A 21650-nucleotide genomic window follows, 5' to 3' on the forward strand; every position below is an offset into this window, starting at 1 on the left:
TCTCCCTCCAAGAACTGGCTGAAAGTTGAAAACTGCCTTTATGCAGGAATAGGATCGACTGCCACAGAGTCTTCTCAACGTGCCTCCTGTCTAGTATGTCATCACACTGCGCAGCCAGTCTGGCTGTGAGAGCAGAACCCCGTATTAGACTCATTTCCAGTTCGATATCACATGGAGTTTGGACATGCCTGCACTATGAGGTTACTAATACTCATGCTTACATAAAATGACTTTTGAATGGTGTGTCTCTTTCTAAGTTATATTTATACCAGATTTCATTAAAATCTCGCCATTGATATTTCAGAATTTCAGTGCAGATTTGCACATGTGTGTGTGTACTATGCACATGTGGAGGGGGAAATGAGATTATAAATTCTGCCTTTTTTTCTCCTTAGAAGCAGTGTTTCTATAACTACCTCGAAGAAGTGTCATTATTAGTAATTAGGAATATATAATTTTCAAGTTTACAGAACAGATGCTCATAAATATGAGAAATATATCACTGTTAGTGATTAAATGTAAAATATTGTTTATGAGCTTTTTTTGTTTGCCCCCCTCAAAGAAAAGAGAAAAAAAAAAAAAAAGACAAGATGTGGCCAAATGGCAATTCTGGAAACTTGTTTATACAGTCAAAAGTCTTTAATCCGGACACATCGGGACTTCATCGATTCCGGATTATACGAGGGTAAGTTGAAAAATAAGTTTCCCCTGTCGACTGTGGTCAGAGTTGTGTATGAAAGTCAAAAAATAGAATGAGACATTAAAGATATGACATACCTTTATTTTATTATTCTCGTACGAGTACGTTGAGACATTTGTCATATCGCTTGATAAGCTTCAAAAAGTCCTCCAAGAAAAATTCACGCTTTGCATGTGGAAGAAGCGTTGAACGGCTATGGGCGAAAGGTGACACAGCAGGAAAACGCGCAAGTCACCGATACACCATTGGGTAGAGGTCGCTGCAAATCAAGCAGATGGCGCTGTTGCAGTGCGTGCACAAAGCGGAGACCAGCCTCTCATTTGAGCCCCGGTAGGTATGGAGAGAAGGTGCGTTTTGAATTCGTGGTCAAAGGAGGAAGTGAGAGCGGTTATCCGCTATGAATGGGCACGGAGTGAACCGGCGTATCACCATCGATGAAGTAGCGGAAGAACTTGGAATCTCACATGAGCGAGCTCAAAACATCATCCACGACATTCTTCGATACAGAAAAGTGTCAGCACGATGGGTGCCCCGACAATTGACCTCGACACACAAGAAACAACGCATGGGGGTCAGCCTGGAGCATATCGTGCGTTACCATGAAGATGGCAATGGCTTTCTGTTTTGGATTGTGACGGGGGATGAAATGTGGGTCCACCATTTCACGCCAGAATCGAAGGCCGCATCTATGGAGTGGAAACATCCATCATCACCTGTCCGAAAGAAGTTCAAGACAACTCCCTCTGCAGGTAAAGTGCTCCTCACAGTTTTCTGGGACGCCCAAGGAGTTTTGTTGCTGGACGTTTTGGAGGTTGGAACCATCAATGCTACGCGCTACTGTGACACCCTGTCGAAATTGAAAGAGGCGATTCGGAAAAAGCGGCCTGGCCCTCTCACATCTGGCGTTCTGCTGTTGGATGACAATGCCAGACCACATTTGGCGACGGCAACGCAAAACCATATTGCAACACTTGGTTGGGAGTGCCTACACCATCTGCCATACAGTCCTGATCTCGCACCAAGTGACTTCCATCTGTTTCCTGCTTTGAAAAAAAGTCTCGGGGGAAGGTGCTTTGGAAGCAATACTGAAGTGAAACAAGCCGTTCAACGCTTCTTCCATATGCAAAGCCCTGATTTTTTCCTGGAGAGCTTTTTGAAGCTTATCAAGCGATATGACAAATGTCTCAATGTACTTGGTACCTATGTGGAAAAATAAAGGTATGTCATATCTTTAATGTCTCATTCTATTTTTTGACTTTCATACACAACTCTGACCACAGTCGAAAGGGGAAACTTATTTTTTAACTTACCCTCGCAGATCATCAATTCAGAAGTCAAACAACAAAAGTCAGCGTTATATTTACGAAATTTTCACAGGACTAGTTTCGTAAATATAACACTGATTTTTGTTGTTTGTCTTCTGAATTAGTATTTATTCGGCGTGTTATTGTGTCTCAATTATAGATCATCAGTTTAAATCTGGTAAGATGGCATGCAGAAATTATACAAGTAAAAATATGAAATGGTAATTAATGAAATAAAGAGCAATTGTGTTCTAAAGGGTATCAAAATTTACAAAAAAAAAAAGCTTAATATTTATTTGTTTACTTTATTAAACATTTCTTTCAAAGCGCGCATGCGTAAAGCATACATTGTGCATAGTCGAGATTAGAAAATTGCAACCAGAAAACTATTTTATGCGTATTCGTGATATTTATAATGACGAGGAAATTGATTTAAATCATATCGGAGTACATTGAGATGAGACACTACATTTAATAAGGAGTTATAAGCCGAATAAAATAAAACATCTGCCCTGAAGATAAGGATAGTGCTGACAGATCAACTTCCAATTCATTGTGCGTCGCGACCCCCCCGCAGAGCAGCGTGAAATTGATAAACAGATTTCGGAATGGTTATAGAAACAGATCACATCTCTGTCACTTTCTTCATGTCTTTATCCATTTTTTGCAGCAATTGCATTTTTTGTTTAATGGACATCGAAACATGCTTTCGCTTTTGTAGATCCTTTGGCAGCTCCAGAATCGGAAATTATATCTGACTTAATCGAAAGTTCAAGCTTACTTTTATGAAATTGCTCAACAGTCTGCGCAAAAAAAAAAAAAAAAAAAAAAGCCGGATCCTATTCGAAGATTAAGGAGATTAAGGAACAACACAATCTGCAATATTAACTGAAATAGATAATTAGATAATTTTAGCTTAGCTTATACCGTCCGTTGTGCATTAAACGCGCATGCATAAATGTCTCACGCGTTCACGCATGCACAGAAAGATTGTAGCTTTGAAGTCCGGATTATAGATCATTCCGGATTATGGACGTCCGGATTTAAGACTTTTGATTGTATTTGTAAAATCAAAAATAACAAAACATAAATCCAATAAACCTTTTTTTTTTTTTTTTTTCAAAATTTTTATTCATATCATAACTTATGATTTGATTTTCAAGTTATTTATGTGTGCCTATTTATATTATGATTATGTTGTATTCTGTTTGTGACAGAAAAAAAATGTAAGGGGTCGATAAGGAAAACCATTCTTTTAAAAGGCACTAATGTAAAGAAAAGTTTGGGAATCTCTTCTCTAAAGAAACATATGAATTGTTCTAATTAGAGAAAAAAATTTATCATTCCTGTCCCTTATGAGACTAAGTGCAGAATACAATTGTCTGTAATTTTCAAGTGTGAAAACGTGTCAAAATAGAAAATAGGAAAATTTGTCCAAGTTACTGTGAAAATGTGTTTAAATGACAATATACTTCTGTATAAATTTGATCACCTAGCTGTGCATGAGCTTATTATAAAATGTATGTGTTATTCACATAATCTTTCTGAAGATATTTGAGATGTAAATATATAGAACTTTGCACATATTTCAACAAAGAAGCAATAAAAAGAAATGTCTGTTTTTGCAGTCTAAATGCAAATTATTATTTTAGAAACTGAGCAGTTATGTTTTTGGCAAATAAAAATTTTTCAGATGCTGTTATTTCTTCTATTCAGAATTTATAATGATCAAACTATGCATTTGCTCACATCTTGTGGAGTCAATTAGATGATTTACAATCTTATCTTGAATGCTTAAGTGCTAGTTACTTAGGGAATAAGAATAATGTATTTTGACATAAAAGAAAGTTTAAATTGATCGGAATCACAAAATGATGTTAGTGACAGCAGCAGAGAAGTGTTTAAATAAATTGACCCTGTACAAGCTACTAAATGCAGGTAATGAATCTTTAAGAATTACAGTGGATTGTTTTGTACATCTGTAAACATGAGCTCTTTTACATCAGCTCTGAAACAAAGTTGTTACTGGAAGGTTTCTCAAAACTACCATTTTTCTTTATATTTTTAAAAAGATGAGGTTATTGATAAATATATCATTTTTATAAACAATTGCTTACATTGATCACATAACAGTTGTTTATAGCGATCAATCAAGAGACTAGCGTTGATGTGATACAGGTACTTAAATCATTAATATTCTTTTGCAAAGATTTTCACAGTCCCCTTAAATATGTGTATGCCGAGAGCTTTAAGTATCTGTAAGACAAGGAAGAGAGAGACTGAAATGATGTTTCAGTATTTTTTATTTTTATTTATTTATTTTAAATTTTGTTCATTTATGCATTTTATTTGTATATTGTTAGTATAATTAATTATTTATTACAACTTATAGCAACAACTAATTCCATTGCAACAGTCAAGGCCAAAATCATGTGAAGTACCTGGGATAAAGTAAGTTATTCTTTTAAGCCATTTCTTTATTATATAATGTTTCTGTCAAAAGTACTTTGATTGCATTCATGTTACAGAAGTATGTGATAATCAGAGAGCAGTGTATGTGAAAATTATCATATCTTGATTTTATCACAGATATTGTAATCATTTTAAATACTTGTAAAAAAATGTAGTAAAAATATTATCACTTTTCAAACTTTTAAGCTGTAAGCTGTTTTTTGTATATGGTGTTTCAGAAAAATATTTATTTAAAATTTATTTCAGCTACTTGTATAGTTTAATTTTAAATGTATTTTTTAGTAAAAGGCTTTTTAAATTGAAGTTATGCAATTATATGAAAATAAAGTACAGAACTGAGAAATAAGAAATTGCATTTACTCATTACTTCTTTTATTTTTTGAAAATTTTCTATTTATAATAATAAATGTTGTGTATAGCAAAATACAATTATTTAAGATTATAATGATATTACAAAGGAGCTTAAAAATGTGCCTTTTGTTTGACGTCAAATTAAAAAAGCGAGTTAGTTTTTTAAAGTGTGATTTCTTTGCAGTACAAAGTGACTCACTCAGGACTTTGCCCCTACTATGATTTTGATAGGAGATACCATTTCAACTTGAAATTTGTTTACAAAAGAACATACATGCTTCTAAGATTTCACATCAGCATCTGTGCTGTTTGACTGATATGCTGAGATGGTGCCACAGTGCATGAAGTATTGGGGTAGTTTTGCATCATTCTCTTTCTTTGTCGATTGATGTCAAGTGTAATAACATTCATGTTTGCTGATTGCTGAGCATATGTTTATTATTTGAAGTTATTTTCATTCTGTCATTTAAAGTCAGCTGCAGAAAGATTTAATGTGATATTTCTAGTTAAGAATAATTTACAAGGCAAGAAGAAAAGAATAAATACCATAAAAGTGTGACTGCCATTTCATGGAATGAGTTAAACAATTCAATTTTCTTTGAACAGACTGTCAACATAGTAGTTTATCTCATTATTTTCATACAAGTACATTACCAAACTGCAAAACAGTTTCTTCCTGTGAGATGGTTGACTTACCCCAGATTTACCTTCATGTATTTACTTTTCATTGAGTCATCTGAAGGACACTGTGCATAGCAATAAGCCTAGGACTAGTCAGCAGCTAAAAAAATACACTTAGGACTGAGAAGCTGTAAATAAAATACCATGCTGAAACAAACATTTGGTAGTAATGGTCAGAAGTTGGATGGATGCTTGTGGCTGACATTTTGAGTATCTTCCATAGCTTCAAGATGATTGTAAGAGATTACAAATTTTTTATTCCAATTTCAGCTTGAAAATTACATTTTTCAAGGAGAGGAATGTTCCAAATGGATTTTTCTGTATAACTAGATATTGTTTAAAAATGTTACTAAATTTATGTTTTATTTGTAGCATTTACCCATCACAAGAAGAATGTGGATCTGTGCATGTGCCAATTTCTAGTAACACAGGTTCACTACCTGATCTGACAAACTTACATTTCCCGCCACCTCTTACTACCCCATTAGACGTGGAGGATCAAGCAGGAATGGTCACCGGAAATTCATGCAACCCGATACCTCCTTATTCTCCATCCAATGCCACCAATTTGTCTCCTTCTTCACTACAGCATCAACAAACACATATATTAGGTAATTAAGGCTTGATACTTGCAAATCCAGATAATTCAAAATTTGTAAATTTAATAGGAAATTGTGTATATGAAATTAAATTGTCAAAGAAATTGATGAAATATTGATGCAGTAAATTGTTTTATTATAACTATTAGAGTTTTAACTACTAACTAACTGAGTAGGATTTATTATAACTATGGAGGTACACTGACTTCCAAAAGTTAAGCATGCAGTGCAAATTAGCAATTTTAGTTTTAAGTGTTGATGAATTTGAATGTTGAATATCGCTGCAGTAACAGATATCATTATGCAAATACCATGTGTTAAGCCAATTGTGATAGATTTTCTGAACATGTGCTAACCAAACAGTCATTAAATAGGCCATAATTCTGTAGGTTTTGGAAGAGGTGCATTTAAATAATGATAAAAAGTGTGTATAAATTTCATAGGATAATTTTTGACGATATTCGTGTTTCTGTGGCTGAAAGATGAATGGCAGGTAGTGAGCACTGGTGTGCTATTGGATGCATTGAAGCAGGACAGTCAATCAAAAATGTTGCTTTTTTTGGGGGGGGACCATTTTGCTATTTCTTATTTGTGGAAACAATTCCAAACAAGTTAAACAGTTGTCCAGAGACTGAGACCAGTTGATCCATGGTTATAACCCCTTCTGAATATCAGTAAATTACTATAGTAGGAAGGGAGAATTGACCATATGAAGGGTCTGTGTGCCTAAGTACCAAGTGTTTGTGTTCCACTAACTGCCCAATCAAGAGGGGCTGTTAACATATCAGTTGGACTGTCTCAGACTAGCATAACATTCCGTTCATGGGCAAGTCCAGATTTGCCCTAGAATCAGATGATAAACATGTAAAGGTTTGGAGAAATTGAGGCACACAGAATCTGGCTCAAAACATCTTCGAACATCCCACATTCAAAGGTGGTAGCATCATGGTTTGGGCTGGAATTTCAGTGGTATATCTCACCCAGCTGCAAATCTTTAAAGATAACTTCATTTTTGTGATGGTTATGCAGTGTTGGGACGACATCCCAATCTGTAATTCTGTGCTACAGCAGTTTCTGATTTTCTCGTTATGGATGAAAATGACCATTTGCAGGGAGCCAACACTGATAATGAGTATCTGGAGAGTGAGGACATTTTTCACATGGAGTGTCAGCCATACCTCCTGACCTTAATCCCAATGAAAATCTTTGAGATACTCTTAGGTATGCTATCTGTGCACATTTATCTTTTCCAGCTAATCTGACTTAATTGGAAACTACCTTAGTGGAGCAATGGCAATGATCCACCATTGTTGGTCACCTCATTGAAAGCATTGTAGTTGTGAAGTTTGTGTGAAGGTGTAATGTGGTTACATACTTTATTAATGTAAGTTTTGTTTCTTCTTTTTAGTTTTAACCCTTCAACCAGCACATGTTTTTGCTGGGTAACCCCAAATATGTAATTTGCTGTTAATCAAAGCTTTACTTTTCTGTTTTTGTTGATTTTGCCACTTTGTGTATAACATTTGGAAGCCAGTATATTACAATCATTGCCTTTCATATACTGTTTTTTATTATTTGCATTCATGTTATGTGAAAACTTCATATCTTCTTATATCAAACAGAGAATGCTCTGAAAGGAATTTTAGCTTTTCAATTCATTACTAGAAACACTGCAGACATTTTAAATTGATAGCATATAGTCAGTCAATTTACTTGTTTTCCAACATTTCCTTTATTCTGTACTTGTAGAACAATTCAATTAAGCAGTATGAGTAAACCCTTATATGATTAGGTATTCACTTGGTAAGTAACTAATATGCTTGACATCTTTTATTTAAGAAAAACTGTTTTAGTAAAAAAAATGTAGCCATAAGCAATTCATATTTCATACACATCAAATGATGAATTAATTAATTTGGGAATTTGTCATGATGATACTGGAAAAATTCTAGAAACCAGTTTTTATTGTATTTAGAAGAAACTGTCCAGTTAGATATTGGCTGTTGTCCCTCATTAGATATCTGAGTATTTTTATTATGAAGAAATGTCTAAATATTTATTATATTGTAATTATCTCATCAGAATATCTTATGTATTCTCATGATTAGGTACTAGTTTAAGTGGTGGAACACTCATCACTACTACATCTAGTGGAGGAAGCAGACATACGAGCCCAGGACCTTCACCATCTCCATCTTCTAGAAGGCGACATCATCATAATCTAACAAATTTAGTTATTGGTAGTGGTAGTCCTCGCCATCATGGACATCAGCATAATGTTCAACAGCAGCAAGTATGTTATAAATCCACAGGGTATAATCAGCGATCATGGAATAACATGGAGGTAAAGAAGAACCAGAGATGGCCCATAACAGTTTCAATGATAAATGCAGCTGCTTGTTTAAAATTAATAGCTTATTTTATTTCTAAATTGGGAGTCATAAAAATTTAAAATGTGTTTGTGTGTATGGTTTTAAAAAAGTAATTAACAAAGCAGGTCTTTGTAATCAAATTTTTTATGCATGCTTAGTTTATGATAAAAACACTAAGGCTAATAATTTAACTAAATGTCAAATAATTATTCACATATTAAAACAGAAATATTCTTATTACAATACAAACATAAGCACAAGTACTATTGATATTGCTCATATAATGAGGGCATAAAAACCTAGCATATTCAAAAGCATAAAAAAAAATGTAGCTAACATAAAACTTATCTGTTTCTATTTGAAATTTTTATGTTCTGTAAAGGGGAAATCATAGGCAAGTAATTTGTTTATAAACAAAACTATAAATTATGAATAATTATAATTTATAATTTTGCATATTTACATACATTTGCTGAGGTACAAGTAATAAAATTCTGTGATTCAAACCAGTATGGTGTTTTCACATTATCTTCTATGAATTTAGTAAATTATTTAAATTTAATCAGTTTGGAAGATCAAATTCAGACTGACATTTGTGGGTGTTTTTCAGTAGAACGATATGCTTTTTCCTACCAAAAGAGGGTATTCTCATATGTAGTGAAGGATGTTTTTCTTCTGTGGAAACTCTTTCCAACTTCAGGTGTATGTAATGCATAAATGCTAAAGATATTTTTTCTAGCTACATAAATTCTTTAAATGTATATAGTTCGTATAAAATAATATTTTTGTAAAAAGGGATGTAAAGTTTTAATTTTGCTGTACCAGAAATGCAGCTAGAAAGCAACAATTACTTTACTAATATTTCTGTGCGTAATATAAATATGTTGGCATGAGAAAGCAATAATTTGCTTGATAATTGTGTGCGCTTATCCACCAAGAACGTGTTTATTCTTGTATTCATTTTGATAAGTTTTGTATTTGGTATTTCCTTTGTGGATTTTCAGGATTTGAGAAATAATGAAACAAAAGATTTGAGTTTTTTAAGTCACAGGCTGTTGTGAAAGTTTTAATTATCATACAATGAAATTACATATCATTAAAGAAAGTATGTGTTAGAAGTGCAGACTGGTGTTAGCAAAGAGAACTAGGAAATTTTTTTTGAAGAAGGCAAATTGTGTATTTCCATTTGCCATGTAATTATTTATTTATTTATTTATTTTTACTGCTGTTGCATGGTATTAATACAGGCCTACCAGCAGCCGAGAGGTAAAAATGCTGAACACTGGTAGTTCAGTCCGAGGTTCGAATCCCGCGAACAGGCTGACTGCATGAGCATTTTCGTGGTACTGTTGTTACATGGTATTAATACCTGTCAGTTTTCCCAGGACTAACTATGTATGCTTGAATACTGTTAAGTTGCATTCAGAAAGTTTGTATTACTAAAACAAGAAAAACTTAGTTTTCTTGTAACCAAGCAGCCAACTGAAGTGTTCATTTTCTAAATCATTGCCAAGTTACCTAGGTATAAGCCAAATTTCCATTATGAAATGACACATATGCTAATTTTCCAGATATTGTTAATCTATAAATAGGTAACATTTTCATTACATTCAGAGTACTTCCTTACCATATATCATTAAATTTTATGTGCTATGTATTCATTGCAGTACATATTATATGTGGCATTTTATAATTGAAACAGGTTGTAATAAGTGAAAAATGTGTATATATAATTAATTTCATTTTTTAGAAATTTTTTTCACTGAAATAATAATAAAGTATATTCCAATTCCTTATGCTAGTAAACAGTGCGTCAGTATTTTTTATTCTATTTCTCTGGCAGCTTCACTTGAAATATCTGCTGTAACAAGGCTATGCTTAGAACCATCTCTTGTTCTTTCTCTTTCCTGCCTCCATTGTACAAGACTTCCTGTTAACTATTTCCTGTTTTCTGCTGGTTTGTTTTCTCTGTACAAACTAATATGAAGCAGTTTGTAGTATTAGTTCATGTATATTTAGCTATTTAAAGTTACAAACTTAATATTAAAAAAAAAATCTCTACACAGTAGTCCTGCATCTTATGTGATAACTAGTTAACCAATTGCCTGCTTTAGAAATCCCATGTGTTCTAGGTTCTTGCATAAAATTGTTCATGTATTTTATGTATAAGTTGTTCTCTCCATCTGTTTAGTTCAAATAATAATTAGGTTACTGTGCAGGATCTATTACAATTTAAATTCTAAGTAAAAAAGTGCAATAATTGTTTTATTATGTTCATTAGAGAAAAAGACTGGGAAAATATGTATGCAATATGTGTACATTTATAACAGAAATAGTCATTATAAACCTAAAATTGCAGACTGTGATGCACTGAATATCAGTAATTCCTTTCAAACTGTGTGAATGATTTAAAACCCATTGCATTCTGACTTGATCTTAAAAATTATCAAAAATTTAATTTTTTAAGCTTATTTATTTTCTCCATATTAAAGCATTTGAAATTTTTTTTGTGAGGATATTTGAAATTGCATGGCTGTGCCCACACTCCCCTCATATTGGCTGATCTGAAGGAGACTGTTAAGCAAGAAGTGGCAGCAACTGATTATGAGATCTTGGACCATGCATACACCGCTTTCTAGCTAAGGCTTGAATCTTGCATTCAAGCTAATTCGATATCACTTGTCTGTTATTATTTTTTTCTAATAATATGCATTTCAAATGCAAGTAAATTACAAAGAGTTTTTTGTATTTTCATGAACAAGTCAGTATTGTTCATTTAAATAATGTTTGTTTCTCATCAATCACCCTGCATAAATTCACAATTAAGCTTAACAAAATTACATTGTATTTATAACATATTTTGATTAACACCATAACTGCTGTATAACCCATCAATGGACTGTGATAGGTTTATTTTGGAAGCTGCATGATCCACTGATGAGTCACCTTTTGTCCAGCTTGATATGGAAATATAAATTTTTACGACCTCCAAATCATTTACCGTAATTTCCGGAAGAAAGGCTGCATCAGCGTAAATGCCGCACTTGAGAAAAATGGCGGGAAAAAATTAAAATTACACAGAAACGCTGCATCAGCGTAAACGGCGCAATAGATTAAATTGCGCGTGACATCGTCGTGGGCCGTATAGATGCAAAATCTCAACCTATGTTCTGATATATGACATATCAGTTAAAAAAAATGCATGAAATGAAACCATTACTCAAAAATAAATTAAAGGTAAGAAATATTGAAAATATATTTACGTTCTCGAATATACTTATATTTACCCACTAAAGAAGTCCATATTTGTAATACTCAGACTATATTATAAAAAATGTTGCAACAACGAAATATTAAATTTGGATTACAAAAGGAAATTTTTAATTTTACTTACAAAAGCTGATTCTTCACTATCTGAATTAAAAAGATTTAATAAATCCTGATCTAAGTTTAAGTCTTCCAGATCGTCACATTCATCCTCTTGGTTTACAGTCTCTTTATCTAAAGATATAATTTCAGCTTCTTTGAACCCTGCTATTATTGACAATGTTTTTACCAATTTCCATGTACTTCCTACCCACTTTGCAACTTCTTCATAAGATGCTTTACGAGATTTACCGCTTTTGGTATACGTATGCAATCGTTCACTCATCCAACACTCCCATCGTTTTTGGACTACAGCTTTGAAGGATTTATTACCTGACAAATCTAATGGTTGTAAGATTTTTGTCAAACCACCAGGAATTATTGGCACGGTCATAGACAATTTTTGACATCTGGTTTTTGTTGGCTCAAGTAAATGAGCACGTATGGAATCTATTATCAATAACCCTTTTGGTTGGAAAAAAGATCCCTTACGACACTGCCAAACTTTTTGTAGCCACTCGTGCATGATTGTTTCGCACATCCAGCCGTTCTCGTTTGCAAAAATAATTACGTCATTAGGAAAATCTCCCTTCGGAATAGTTTTCCGTTTAAAAATGATCATCGGCTTTAGCTTGTCACCGTTTGCGGCACAAGCTAACACACATGTAAATGATGTTCTTTCATACCTTGTCGTAAGCACAGATACAGTTTTTGCGCCAGTTTCATCAACAGTTCTGTTTGCAGGAGAGTCGAAAGCTAATGGCGTTTCATCCATATTTATTATCTGTGACCGAAAAGTTTTCTTTTGTCAATAATATCTGTCACATATTTTAGAAAAGATGCTGTTTTATACTGCCAGTCCATTAGTAATTGTGGCCCGACTACTTGTTCTAGTACACACAGAAGTATTTTTTCTTTTTATAAATGTGCTACACCAGCAAGGCCCTCCTTTGAAATCATTTATGTTCATTTGCTTTGCTATAAATTTTGCTTGTAAGCGAATTTTCACAGTCGAAATTGCCATTCCTTTTTTTCGTTGCTCCTTTATCCAGTTTGCAAGGTCGTCCTCTAGATTCGGCCACCTTACAGTACCACTTCTTTTGCTCATTTCTGTTGTGGTATATTTTTAAGTCCTTCTTTATCTGTTCTCCAGCGTCGAATACATCTCTCGAGCTGCTACTCTATTTCCAATTTGTTCAGCACGTGAAATTACATTAAGCTTAAAATCAGCAGTATAGCTTCTGTGCCGTTTAGGTGCCATTTTCAAAAATTTTCAGCTCCTTTCTTACTTAAAAACTATCCAACAAGTACTTGTACCCAAACTTATGGGATCTGTATCTGGCAGAATGCCAAGAAAAATCGATTCATGCTGAAGGGAAAATATGTCAGAGTTCGTTATTGCGAGGCAGGTGGAGTCGTGTCTGCCTTTGAAAAAAATTGCAGAAAAGGCAGGGGTGGGGAGAGGATGGTGTAATGTATTTTGCAGTAATTTACAAAACAGACAATCTTCCTAGTAGAACATAAATTTTATTTCTAGTTCACGGTGATAGACAATTTTTATACAATTATTAAGTGGCAAAATTTTCATTCTACTCCTAACTGCTAAAATCTTCAGAATCTCATTTTTTTAAAACAATATCTCACGTTGCTAAGTAACAGTTTAATACAAATATGGCGTTGCCACTTCAACAGTAATTATGTTTATTTAATAATAACAAGATATTACAACCTCTCCCCTCTCCAGATAAACTTTAATTTATAAAAATATAAATTTTATACAGTTATATAATACTTTTTTTTTTTTTCATTTTTTTACCTTTTTTTCAAAACAACAATATCAGCACAATACAGAATTGAAATACAAGCTATAACATACACTGAGGAAGAGAGGAAGGAACAAAATATTTTTTTTATCTATATAGAGAAAAAAATTATTTAATCAGGCCAGGGAGTACGACTTAATGCGTCTACATTTTTATGGTTTTTACCACTTTGATGAACGATCGTGTAATTGTAGGGTTGTAGTACTAGTGCCCATCTCATAAGTTGTGGATTTAGACTCACATTATTTTTGAGCCAAACTAAGGGATTATGATCGGTCATGATGAGGAATTTAGTATGCCCGTCTAAATAACATTGAAGTTTCTTTACAGAAAATATTATGGCGGCGCATTCCTTTTCTGTGGTAGAGTAATTTTTTTCAGTTTCTGTAAACTTCTTACTGAGGTATAATACTGGATGTTCATTGTCTCGTTCATCTTTTTGAGCTAAAATGACACCCATACCAGAGTTTGAAGCATCAGTTTGCAAAATAAACTCCTTATTGAAATCAGGTGCATGTAGTGTAGGCCTTTGAGACAATTTCTCCTTTAGCTCTTCAAATGCTTTTGTGCACTCTTCTGTCCAATTTATTTTCCCCTTCTGTAAGTTTCCTTTCAAGGTTTCTGTTAAAGGTGTTGCGATAGATGAGAAAATGAGAATGTAATGATTATAATATCCCGCTAATCCTAAAAATGCTCTGACTTGACTTTTTGTGGATGGCACTGGAAAATCAAGAATAACTTTTACTTTCACTTCACTTGGCATTCTTATACCACGACCTACAATATGTCCTAGATATTTTACTCTATCTTGAGCAAATTTACATTTTACTGGTTTAATAGTTAAACCAGCGTCCTTTATTTTGGACAAAACGGCTTTCAGGTGACTTAGATGTTTTTCCCAGGAGTTTGAAAAGATTGCCACGTCATCTAAATATGGAACAGCAAATTTTTCACAACCGTGAAGGAATTCGGCCATCATTTTACTAAATGAAAATGGTGCATTTTTAAGTCCGAAAGGCATCCGTAGAGGTCTAAATGTGCCAAAACTTGTAACAAAAGTGGCTAATCTTTGAGCATTAGGTGTTAAAGGTATTTGCCAGTATCCCTTTGTTAAATCCAAAAGAGTTATATATTTTGCGCCTGCTACTGTTTCTACTCGTTGTTCGATGTTCTAGGAGACATTCTGTATGGTTTACAGTGGATTGGGGTGTTTTCTGTCAATTGAATATCATGCGTTATTAAATGAGTTTTTCAAGGTTTATTAGAAAAGATTTTTGAAAACTTCAGCAACATATCATGCAATTCTTGAATCTGTTGTTCATTTAGCTTATCACTTAAGGAACTGTTTTCTTTAATGTCCTCAAAATCGTACAATGTTGGTTCAGAGTCAATTGTTGGAAAATTTTCCTCCATATCATCACATTCAGATTGATCTTCTGTAATCATAAGGTTAACCGATTCTGCTCGTCTATGATAAGGTTTTAGCATGTTAACATGGTAGACTTGGTTAAAGTCATTTTTTCCTTCGAAACTCGCAACATAATTAGTTTCGGATAATTTCCTCTCAACCTTCCCAGGACCTTTCCATTCAACTGCTAGTCTGTTTGGTTTATTCGTTGATACAACTAATACTAAATCTAGTTCAGAGAATTCTCCTTTGAAAGCTTTACGATCATACCACACTTTTCTTTTGGTTTGCATTTCCAGCATTTTATTTGTAGCCAGATCTTTGCATCTTCTTAACCGATTTATCAATTGAAAAACGTATTCGATAACATTATTTTCTTCGTCTTCAGGATTCATCTATTCTTCATATAATAATGTTACAGGTGTTCTAAGACTTCGGCCATATACTAATTTAGCAGGTGTAAATCCCGTACTCTCGTGCGTTATTGTTCTTAAAGCAAATAGAGCTGCGGGAACTTGCTTCTTCCACTCAGGGGCTGCTTCGATACATAGGACTTTTAAAATTCGTTTGATTGTTCGGTGAAATCTTTCAACAGGGTTGCTCTGCGGATGCTGTACTGAGCTTCTAGTTACTTTTATTGCAAATTAAATGGCTAGATTGCTCATAAAGGAGAGGTACCTTGATCAGTTTGTATTTCTTTCGGGAAACCCATTCTACTAAATAATTGTAACATTTCTTCAATTACTGACGTTGTGCCAATATTAGGAACAGGTACAGCATCCGGATATTTTGAAGCTAAACAAATAGCTGTAATTAAATATCTATTGCTATTCGGTGTTATTGGTAAAGGGCCGCATGCGTCAAAGTTAATTTTTGAAAATACTTCTGCAATAATTGGTGCTAAAGTCAAAGGTGCTTTGGCTTTATCATTAGATTTTCCCCACTCTTTGACATGGATCGCAAGTTTTAACATACTCTTCTATTTCTTTATAGCAATTAGGCCAGTAAAAGTATCTTGTTAATCTATTGTTAGTTTTGACGCCGCCTAAATGTCCAGATGTGCTATCATGACATAATGACTTTATTTGATCCCTCTATTTTAATTAATTCCCTGTCATTTCCATTTTTATCTATTTTCTTTTCAACAACAATCCGTTTTCTTTTACTTTGAAATCATTTCTCTTGCTGGAATTTTCATTTTTAGCTTCGTTAAGCAATGACGCTAGATATCTGCTGAGATTCAATTAATTCCTTTGAATTAACATTAATCACTTTCTTAAGTTCCTTGTCTTCCTCATCAGCTTGAGGTAAAATATCTTCGTCAGTTTCAATAAACTTCAGTTCTTCTAGTTTCTCCATTTCAATTTCTCTGCTTCGATCATCTTCATGAGATCTTTTTACTTGAGATCGTGTCAAAACCGCATTTATTTTTTCTAAATTTAAAAATGATTTATTTTTGAACTATTGTGCAGTTTTGTTACCCAATACATATCTTCCAGGATCATTTGTAGCAACAGGTGCCTTTGTCTTTATATGACCGAGTTCGCAATTAATTTCAACTTCCGCTAACGGTAGACACACCAAATGGTAATTTAAAAGATATTGTACCCAGACATGTTCTCCAGGCATTTTTGCGCTATCAATGTATTTTTGAGAAATAACATCAACTGTGGCCCCTGTCTCTCGAAGAATAGGCATTTCATACCCATTCACTAAACTGTTAATTGTATATGTCTCTAACAAATCATCATTCGAATATACGCAATTTACCTTTTCATTTGGTTTTAAGCGAGGACACTGAGGCTTAAAATGTTCGTATGATCCACACTAGAAACAACGTGGTCGATACCTTTTGTCATATAAATTTTCTTCGTTTTTGTTTTGGAACTGATGATCTTTCTTGTATTTTGAATCATCCCATCTATCAGAATGCTTAAAATGAGGCGGATGCTCTATTTTTTTCACAAAATTATCATAACGCTGTTTAAATGATCCTTTGTTAATTTTCTCAGTCTGATTGGCAGAAAATTTCGGTTTTATTGTTTTTCTAACATATTCAAAATCTACAAATTTCTTTATCATTTCAGTAGGTGAAATGATGGTTGTCCATTGATCCATAAAATGTTCTTTGAAATCAGGAGAAGTATGCTTTTTTATTTGATCAACCAGCATGAGATCTTTTAGCTGTTCAAAAGTTTTAATGTTTAATCCATTAAGCCGTCCTTCTAAATAATTCTTTTAATTCATAGTAGAAATCATACCAAGTACTTTCAGTAGATTTTTGGTGTTTAATAAATAGTTGTCGAAATTTTTCCGCACTCAATTTAAATCGTTGTAACAGTAAAGTTTTTACATATTCATAGTTTTTCGCATCCTCTTCTGGTTCTCTAGCAATAAGCTGAACAATGTCAGGAGGCAGCAATGAAATAAGTTGAGTCACTTGATTTTCAGCATGTTTATTCATTATTTTAGCTTGATGCTCAAATAACACCAGAAATAAACTTATTTCATTTTCTTTAGGGTTGAAACGTGCATGATATCGTGAATTCTAATTTTTAAAGGATGCTCAGGTAACTGCGTACTTTGTACCGGCTGTGCTGTTGCAGCCATTGCTTCCAACTGATGTTTCTGTAGCTCAAAGGCTCTAATTCGCTCTTCTCTTTCACGCTCTTCTTTTTTTCCTCTTTCTTTTCTTTCGCATTCCTTTTCTCCTTCGTCTCTTTCACATTCTCTTTCTCTTTCTTCTCTTTCACGTTCTTTTTCTCTTTCCTCCCTTTTGCGTTCTCTTTCTTATCCTTCGCGTTCTTTTTCTCTTTCTCCTCTTTCGCATTCTTCTTTTCTTTCCCTTTCTTCTCTGATTGCACCCAGTAGTTCTCGAGTAAACTCCCCATCATAACCGGGACTTTCGGTAATCAGTTTATGCAACTGAGCAATCTTAAAGTCGGGTTTCACGGTTAAACCTAACTCTTCTGCTAGTACTTTTAAATCCTGTTTTTTACTCCTAGCTAAGAATGACATGTTGACACAAGTTACTTTTAATAGGCTTTCTTTTGAAATTCAATCTAAAAGCTCGTACTTGTATTAAAAATATAAAATTTCTGGCGAGATTAAATTTCTCAAATACGAAATTCACACTAACCAATTGGAGAGAATTATTTAAACAACTTTGCCAGGTTGGCACAAAATAATTTAATACTACGTCGGGTTGATGTTTTAACTCACTATTCACAAGCCTCGTTAGCTATAACTATATAAACACCTTTGCCAGTTAGGCAATACAATGGAATTTTACCCACGTCAGTTTGACAATTTTACTATATATCTCCACGCCTGGTTGGCGATAACAAAAACAATTTTTGCCAGTTTGGCAATACAACTTTTAGAATATGCAATCTGTAATACGTCGGGATGACGTTATTATCTACCACACGTCTGGATGGCGAGAACTTAAGACTTTGCCAATTCTGCAGTATAATCAATTCACTCTACATCAGTTTGATGTTATTACTTATTTTCAAGGGCCTGCTTGGCAACAAATTCAAAAACTCAGCTAGCAGTTTTTTTTTTTTTTTTTTTTTAATAAATGCCGGGATGGTTTACACATATCAATTATCAACATAAAATTTCGATACAAATAAAAGTAAAGCATAAATAATAATTTTAAAATACTTCTTTACCACAAATATCAATTATAAATTTAAGCTGAATATTTTTAGTGTCAGTTATTTTAAACAAAATCTTACACGATAAACTATAATTCTGAAACAAAGTATTAAAATTCAATAAAATCTTTTTTAAGAAAACCAAAAGTTAACCTTATCTTCAGAGATCAGCAATATCCTATTTTTGACAGTTTTTGCTCGGACCCAAGTTACAGATGCACAGAAGATAACCTTTGAATGATCCGCTTCTAATCTGGCTTTAAAATGGCAGACTTCTTACATCCATTTCTCCTTGAAATAAAAAAAAAACTTGGCAATTGGTATTAGCAAACTTTTTCTAAAAAATTCAGTAAATTTCGGTGATTAGGAGACCAGCATCATCGAAATTGATAATTGCACTCCTAATTTCCAGTATCTCGGTGGAACCTCCAATTAATTAAGACTGTAATGTATTTTGTAGTAATTTACAAAACAAACAATCTTCTTAGTAGAACATAAATTTTATTTCTAGTTCACGGTGATAGACAATTTTTATACAGTTATTAAGTGGCAAAATTTTCATTCTACTCCTAACTGCTAAAATCTTCAGAATCTCATTTTTTTAAAACAATATCTTACGTTGCTGAGTAACGGTTTAATACCAATGTGGCATTGCCACTTCAACAATAATTATATTTATTTATTAAATAACAAGATATTACAATGGGTCCTGGAAGATTCATCGAATGACAGAGAAGAGAGACTATTCTGAATGATGAGAATGCTGATTTGAAAGGGGCAAGAATATTATTGTTCTGAGATCCCGTTTAGGGTGAATAAGGCATGTAGGTCCATTCAAGAGAACAAATGTAAACAAAATAACGTTTGCAAAAAGCAACTGAGTGGTCTTTTGTGCGGGAACAGCACCAGTCTATGTACAATGACAAGGCCATCTAAACTATGTACAATGACAAAGTTATTCAAACTGTGTACAATGACCATCATAGGAAATATTTTATTTTTAGTGCACCTAAACGCCGCATGGGTAAAAACACCGCACCTGCTGAAAATTTAAGTTTTAAACACGTAAACGCCGCGGCGTTTCTTCTGGAAATTATATTAGCTCATATTGGTTCAAAATTACAAACATGTATAATTTCATAAATATAATTCTTTATTACTCGTAAAAATGTGTGAAATTCATTTTATTTTATTACAAAATTTCATTCAGAACACATGAATATATGCTGCAAGGTTCTGGAAAGCTCAAAGTATTGTTCAAAAGTAAATAAAATTGATATAAAGTACCATGTTGCATCCTGTCCATTATAATCTGCAGTCTCCACCCCCCAAAGTGATCTTATGAATTAAAAATGTACACTGCACCAAAAAAGAAAGGGGGAACAGTTCTATATCTTCCATTTTTCTGGGCCCGTTTACGAAATTCAACTTGCGTTTTTCATGTCTCAGAAGCGCGACTTAGGATATGTATTAGCTTTATATATAGCATTGTTCCAATTTAGGTACTTTGACACAAAATCGTACTTTTTCTGAAATAATATACCAATTTTGATTCAAATTATGCCAAACTACCAAGTTTGGTAAAAATCACATAAATAGTTTTTAAAAAGTTAGCTCTCAAAATTGTAGCTCCTCAATGTTAATTGAGTTTGGTACATATTTATTAATCTCTCTCTTTTTTTGTTGAACTTATTTAATTCTGCCTGTCACATTTCGAAAATCAGGTTCATTCCAAATAAAATTCACCCATTTTTTATGATTTATTTAAAAATAATTTTTATAAATTTTTCAAAAAGAATTTTGATTTATTATTTATAAAATTTTTTACCATCATCTTAAAGTAGACATATTTCTATGCACACATACAAAAAATTAAATTTTTTTATTCAAAATTTCCAAAGATATATGTGAATTTATATATTGGCGTGGTTTGAAATTTGGCATATTTGTTGAAAGAATTAAAACATCAAATGTGGGTTTAGACACTTTGCTAAAATTATTTGAAAGTATGAAAATTTTTTTTCCGCTCATGCACAGTGTAAAAAGGTAAGAACCAGGTGCCTTTTTTTCCCCCTCTGGCATAATGGAAGGTAAAGAAAAATTGGGTGTGATATAGAAGTGCTAAAAAAATTGCAGCAAGAAAAATTTTTGAATTTCTCCATAAATTTCTCACCAAATTTTACAAAATTTAATATCTAGGCATAATTTGAGTCGTAGAATCGAAATATAGAAAAAAATTAGTATGTTATTTCAGAAAAAGTTCGATTTTGTGTCAAAATACCTATGTTAGAACAATGTTATATATAAATCTAATATATATCCTATGTCATGCTTTCGAGACTTGAAAAACACAATTTGAATTTTGTCAATTGGCCCAGTAGAGTGGGTGATATAGAACTGCCCCTCCTTTTTTTGCACAGTGTACTTAGGTTTGACATTAAGATTTTGAGAGATAATTTGGATTTGAGATTTGGCCTGCTCATGTAATTTGCCTTTATGCATGTCAGTCAACATAGTAAAGAAATTAATTTATTGTATTATTGAAGTAATTTGTTTTGTGTAACCTTTTTTTGAGGGGGTATGGTAATCACGAGTCATGGGTTTCCAAATATTTCATTATAGATAAATCATTATTTTTGACCGTATATTCCATTTTCTTTTAGTTTTGAGTTTATGTGGTAAACTTATGTAAAGAATCTATAGATTCTCTAGCATTTCAGAAGTTGAAATGGATTAAAATGCACCATGTAACTGGTTTTTCTGCATCACCATTGAATATGGATAGATTCTTAAAAATAGCCCTTACAGAGTTTTAGTGTTAAAAATGAAATAAAAAATAAAATGGGAAGAAATAGTAACAATGGTGTAAATGAGTTTTTAAAAATTTTTAATATATCAAAAATTTTTATTCT

At 33.0% G+C, this 21650-nt stretch overlaps 1 protein-coding gene across 6 annotated transcripts in view; it reads left to right on the forward strand.

Moving 5' to 3' along the window:
* The window catches only part of LOC118184702 (CREB-regulated transcription coactivator 3-like), a 203733-nt gene that overhangs the window by 88056 nt on the left and 94027 nt on the right, over positions 1 to 21650 (forward strand). For 5 of the 6 annotated variants that reach the window (XM_085810658.1, XM_085810660.1, XM_085810659.1 and 2 more), the window contains 3 exons: positions 4397 to 4455; positions 5881 to 6119; positions 8216 to 8451. In XM_085810658.1, the coding sequence (XP_085666784.1) occupies positions 4397 to 4455; positions 5881 to 6119; positions 8216 to 8451 (534 nt within the window). The remainder of the gene's footprint in view (positions 1 to 4396; positions 4456 to 5880; positions 6120 to 8215; positions 8452 to 21650) is intronic. The other variant, XM_085810662.1, reaches the window with a different exon arrangement.

The sequence above is a fragment of the Stegodyphus dumicola genome, chromosome 2 (assembly GCF_044657685.1).
Source record: "Stegodyphus dumicola isolate Sdum_Otavi_A_Nest chromosome 2, ASM4465768v1".
NCBI lineage: Eukaryota > Metazoa > Arthropoda > Arachnida > Araneae > Eresidae > Stegodyphus > Stegodyphus dumicola.